The 5,073-nt window shown below is 45.9% G+C and overlaps 1 protein-coding gene across 1 annotated transcript; it reads right to left on the reverse strand.

Annotated features, from left to right (window-relative positions):
- Nucleotides 1–942: 942 nt before the first annotated feature.
- LOC113699397 (E3 ubiquitin-protein ligase WAV3) lies at nucleotides 943–4,171 on the reverse strand. The gene is made up of 2 exons (XM_027219745.2): nucleotides 3,433–4,171; nucleotides 943–3,322 (listed from the first exon to the last, which is right to left on the reverse strand). The coding sequence occupies exons 1-2, from the start codon at nucleotides 3,856–3,858 to the stop codon at nucleotides 1,457–1,459; spliced, it is 2,292 nt and encodes a 763-aa protein (XP_027075546.1). The 5' UTR covers nucleotides 3,859–4,171; the 3' UTR covers nucleotides 943–1,456.
- Between the last annotated feature and the right edge of the window lie 902 nt (nucleotides 4,172–5,073).

A 5,073-nucleotide genomic window follows, 5' to 3' on the forward strand; every position in this document is an offset into this window, starting at 1 on the left:
GGATGACATTGCTTGTTGAGATGAGTTTGCACGTCTCTTCCCATTCATTTGATTAATTTCACAATCCCACAAGAAACAGCCTGTTGTGACATTAATCTTTTAAAGAGTAAAAATGAAGAATATGCGTAACCGGAGAGGCTATAAATAATAAAATTGTGTTCTAGAAAGAAAAAGACGATCATAATATGCTTTTACTTTTTGCTGCTTCGCACGCTTGCTCTGGTCCGGACGGTTTGGGGTTCTTATACTTCGGCAGCTGCTGTAGAAGCAGCTTGAACAATTTTCTCTCCAAAACAAAGAAGAGAATTACACCAATTCAACAAGTCTGATCCAATTTACACAGAGGTACACGAGACAGCAGGATAGTACATGAAAAATGTATATATATTTATTATTAAGCGGTAGTTGTGATCTCTTGAGTAATACTTTTTCTGTGGGTCCCACAGCAGCGAGCCACTATATTATTATTATAATCTTTACGTCAAAGTAAAAAAGAATGGAAAGAAAACAATGGTAGGGAATCAGCCTAGTCTCCCATAGGATACTCATTTATCAGCTCTGCAGTGGCAGTCAGAAGTACGCATAAAAACCATGCAATGGCAGGGAATCACGAAACCTTACTTTATTATAGATCTAAGATTGAAAAATAGAACTAAAATTGTCCATTTTCATGAGCCATGGCATCGCGAAATTTATCAATTAGTATTGGGCAACGTCTTGTCCAACAGCAAACTGTTGGCTTATGCGAATCCCTGGAATTGGATACAGATAAAAGCTCTATTTCACCACAAAACAAAAAAAAAACACCAAAGCGCGCCCTCTAATTCCTGACCATCCGATGATCAGATCAACATACAAACAATAATAATCAGAGAAAAGCATTAATCATATCCTAAATAGTAGAGGAGAGCAACGAAGATACCTTCCCCTCGGGGCCACACAGAAATCAATCATCGCTCATTAAAAACTTTTATTTCTGTTCATTTCCATTAGGAACCCACTCATTCATTCATTCTCTACATCGCAATTGTTGTATCACTACACTATATAATTCAGACCAATAATAATAATTAAAAGAAAAGGATAGCAGTACTGTACGACCCCAAAAAAAAAATAAAAATGGGAGAGCGAGAGACTTAAAATTACCAATAAAGACAAAAGTAGCAGATAGGCCTTCCCCCCCCCCCTCTCGATTTCGCCTTTCAATCAATCAGTACAATGTGGGGTTCCCTCTCCTTTCAGCTCTCACCGTCCGCTGCAGAAAGCGCCGATCCGTCGGGTACTCCCTCCTTGTCCCTATCTTACTTCCTGGGTCCCCCCTCCTATTTTAATTCCTTCTTCTTTTTTTTTCCCCCTTCCTTGCTATAATGTCCAACAAAACTACTTGTACATACACGGCACGGCAGTACTCACTCCTATTTTTCATTTTAAAATTTACCAACTAATTAAAACAAAATTAAAATCTGGCATTCTCAAAGCCGTGCAAGTCGCTGACCCTATTCATAGATTTCCTCATAATTGCGACTTTAGCCAGCCTCTCCGCCGCTCTCCAAGCCGATGTCGGCGTGAGCGGCTCGCTTGATTTCTCATCCAATCTGATGCTACCGCCGCTGCTGGCGCCGGTAGGATGCCTTCTTTCCACGTTTCGTCTCCTTGGAATCTGCTGCACCGGATTTTGTCTCCTCCAATGCAACTCCGACAGCTCAGCTTCCAAGCCGCTCACGTACTCCTCGCCCCACTCGCTACTACTGCTGGCTTGCAGTACCAGAGATCGAGCCGATGTCAGCAGCTGATGGGCTCCGGCTAAATCATTTCTCTCGACTAATCTCCTAGACTCAGCCACAGCTCGCGTCGCAACAAACAGGCTTCTCAACCGTTCGATGCCGCTGGGCGTGGATGATCGGAGGGCCTGAGGACGTGGGACCAACAGCGCCTGTTCTTTACCTTGGATTAGCACCTGGGTTGACGGGTCTTTGTATGAGCATCGAACGGACAACGCGTGGTGGGCCCCAGCCGAACTCATCGACGGGACTTTTAATTCCACCAACAGTTCTCTCTCTTCCTCAGCGAACAACTCGCCCAGTCGGACCAAACCCGAACCGAGGGCCATGGCCCGACCCCCGAACGAGTAGACTCCCGCGACCTGGCCGTGACCCGACCCGGAAATAAATCCTAAATGGACCCTCAGGTCCTGCACCACCACGCTCAGCAGTCCTCCAACGCATTTGGCCAAGGAGTCGTCCGGCGGCGCCCCGTGTCCGTACGCCCCGCAGTGCCTCAGTCCGACTGACAGTACCGGAACTTCGTAATGGGTGACGCGCGTGGTGCACACGACTGACGACTGCCGCCTTTGATTGGCTGACCGATCCTCAATCGCGTCGGACAAGAGTATAATGCTGGCGACGGGGTTTTTTTCCCGGCGGTCCTCCAGAACCTTGGCGGCTTTCTTAATCGCGTCATTGGCACTCGCGGGTGCTGTTCCATCCAAAGATACTATGGAGTCCACTATCCTGCGGGCGGACCGCCGCCCCGCCGCCGTCATCCTCCTCAGCGGCAGCAGCCGTTTGGAAGTAGATGAGAACGCCACAATGGAGAGCCTATCGGCAGGCGAAAGCGAGGACACCACCAATCTCAGAGCTCGTTTCATCATCTGAAGCTTTTCGTTGGTCAGCTTCCGGCTCACATCCAGCACCATTACCAAGTCAATCGGAGCTCTCCTCGCCGCGTTCGTCGGAGCCGGTGGAGCTCTTATTTTTAGCACAACCACGAAAGTCTGGCTACTCCGGCCAATGGAGATCACGGCAGCCTCTGGCGATATCTTCGTTTCGACATTTCCCAAGGCAGAAGCGGTGCTCTTCTGAAAAGGACTCGTTGTAGTAGGATAAAATCCTTGAAATTCTTCTGTAATATTATCACTATCTTCTTCACCATTCTCATCGGACTCGGGTATCGGGTTGAACCGAGCTCCACATGTTGGCGACATCAGCGGCTCGTCGTCATTGTACACCTTCAAAACAGGTTGCTTACAACTATTAGACGAGGGAGGAGGCGGCGGCGGCGTTTTGGGAGATGACGGAAATTCCATCCTTTTCTCTTGTTTGTCTAACCTGCTGTGATGACTGCTGCTGCTGCCGCTGACATTGTGGATTGATAGTAAGGGCATTTCGGTCCATGTAGAGTTGCAAACCGGGCACGCGAGAATCCCTTGCTTTCTCACGTGACCGGCGACGCATGGAAAATGAAAGCTGTGGCTGCACTCCGCCGTGAATATGGCCATCCCTTGCCCGCTTTTTATGCTGTGTAAACATATTCCACACCTTGTCTGCAAGGAAGAAGAGAACAAAATATTTAAACAAATTAGAATATGTTTTTTTTGTAAGTTTTTGTTTTTTCTCTAAAGATAATAAAGACAAAAAAGAATTGATGGTTTACCTTGGAGGATATGCGAAGGGTGGATTTAAGAAGAGAAAGAGTGGAAGGGGAGCGAGGAGAGGATGGGGTGGAGGAGCGTAGTTGGAAAAATCTGGGGCTGTTTTTGGCCGTCTTGCATTGGCGCTTTGGACTTTCAGGCGGTTGTAATGGTGGTGTGGATGGAGTACTGGTTGCCCTGGTGGTGGGGGTGGTTCGACATCGAAGTCTCGGGCTAGAAACAGGCTGAGATTGTAACCGAGGAGTGGAAGGAATGGAGAAGAAGCTTAACTTGGAGCTAAGCTTAGGAGTGGTAGGATTGCTTTGATGGGCGTCGTGACTAATTTTGTCTTGCCTGCCGCCGTTGCTGGTGGAGCTGCTGCTATGGATGCTGGAGTCTCGATCCCTAGAGATCGACGTACAGAAGGCTTTTCGCCATCCCAATACCATTGTGAGTTTTCTGAGCTCCTTCCACCGCAACCGATCCCGTCCTTGTTTTCCCTTGTCTCGTTTTCTGGGTTTTATACTGCTATCTCTATGTTGTCGTTGTTTAGTTGTTTGATGTGGTTATCTTGTAGTGGTTGACGATGATGATGATTCTGATGAAGAAAGAAAAGAGCAGAAAAGAAAGAAAGAAAGAAATTCGTGGTGTATTATGGCATTGGGTTTGGTACTGGAGAAGACGAATGCGAATGATAATTAATGGGAATAGATAGACAGGCCTACCACTAGCAGAGAAAAAGGGGGAAATTTTTGATAGAATTGACTAATAAGACAAAATATATTAGCAGTAGTACCAATATAGTGGTAATGCCAAGCGGAAGAAAGTTGACCACCCTTTTTTTTTAAAAAAAATAAAAAATAAAATCTCCTGCCCTCTTCTCCTTGCTTTTACGCTTGTATGCAAAGTCTATTCGGTTTTTTTTTTTCTCTCTCTCTATAGAGTATAGAACCCTTAAAAAGATCAGAGCACAAAAGTTATAGTATAGTAAACCAGTCGGTATGAGATATCTGCGAGGTCTCGCTTGATGCCCCACTCTTATTTCATTTGATGATGAAAAGCCTTTTTCCAAGGTGAAACAGTAATGTTCAAATGGAGGCTGTGGGTTTCGTTCTTAATTTCTTCACCTAGTGACTGCCAAGTGGTGATTTGTTTTCTAAACCAAGTTTTGGAAGTCAACGGGGTCGGCTCTAGGCTCTGTCCACTGTCTCCTTCTATTTCCATACTTCGATGCAGTAAATTGCCACCATATGAACGCTGGACACCGACCCTCCTGCCTCCTGAGCCCTGCCTGCCGCCCGCCATGCGAGATTCTCTGTCCGGCAGTATTAGGAAGCCCCCAAGTATGGAGGACTAAGAAGAGGGGGATTAATTAGCACTTTCGCCTTACGCTCCTTTCCCATAAACTATCATTACTTTGTTAATAGAGTAGTACTACTAGTAAGTAAGCTGTTACTCCATGTCTACAATTCCCAACTTTGCAATAGGTTTACTCAAGCCACGTAGTCTACTGACATGCTTATAGTTTAACTTTTAAAAAAATTTGTGCCCATTGGCTGTTTCTTGCTTGTTGAGCATTGTAGTTTGTTCCCTCTTGCTGGTCAATTAAACAACGGGATTAAGGCTACCTAAGCTGCTCTCTTCATTAAATTAATTAATCCCCT

The sequence above is a fragment of the Coffea arabica genome, chromosome 7c, assembly GCF_036785885.1.
Source record: "Coffea arabica cultivar ET-39 chromosome 7c, Coffea Arabica ET-39 HiFi, whole genome shotgun sequence".
NCBI classification, from domain to species: domain Eukaryota; kingdom Viridiplantae; phylum Streptophyta; class Magnoliopsida; order Gentianales; family Rubiaceae; genus Coffea; species Coffea arabica.

What these genes read in the sequence shown, in the direction of transcription:
- LOC113699397 (XM_027219745.2), bottom strand. Translation starts at nt 3,858, where the DNA reads ATGGTATTGGGATGGCGAAAAGCCTTCTGTACGTCGATCTCTAGGGAT. An exon ending in CCCTTCGCATATCCTCCAAG is followed by an intron (nt 3,323 to 3,432) that starts GTAAACCATCAA and finishes TCTTCCTTGCAG; the next exon opens with ACAAGGTGTGGAATATGTTT.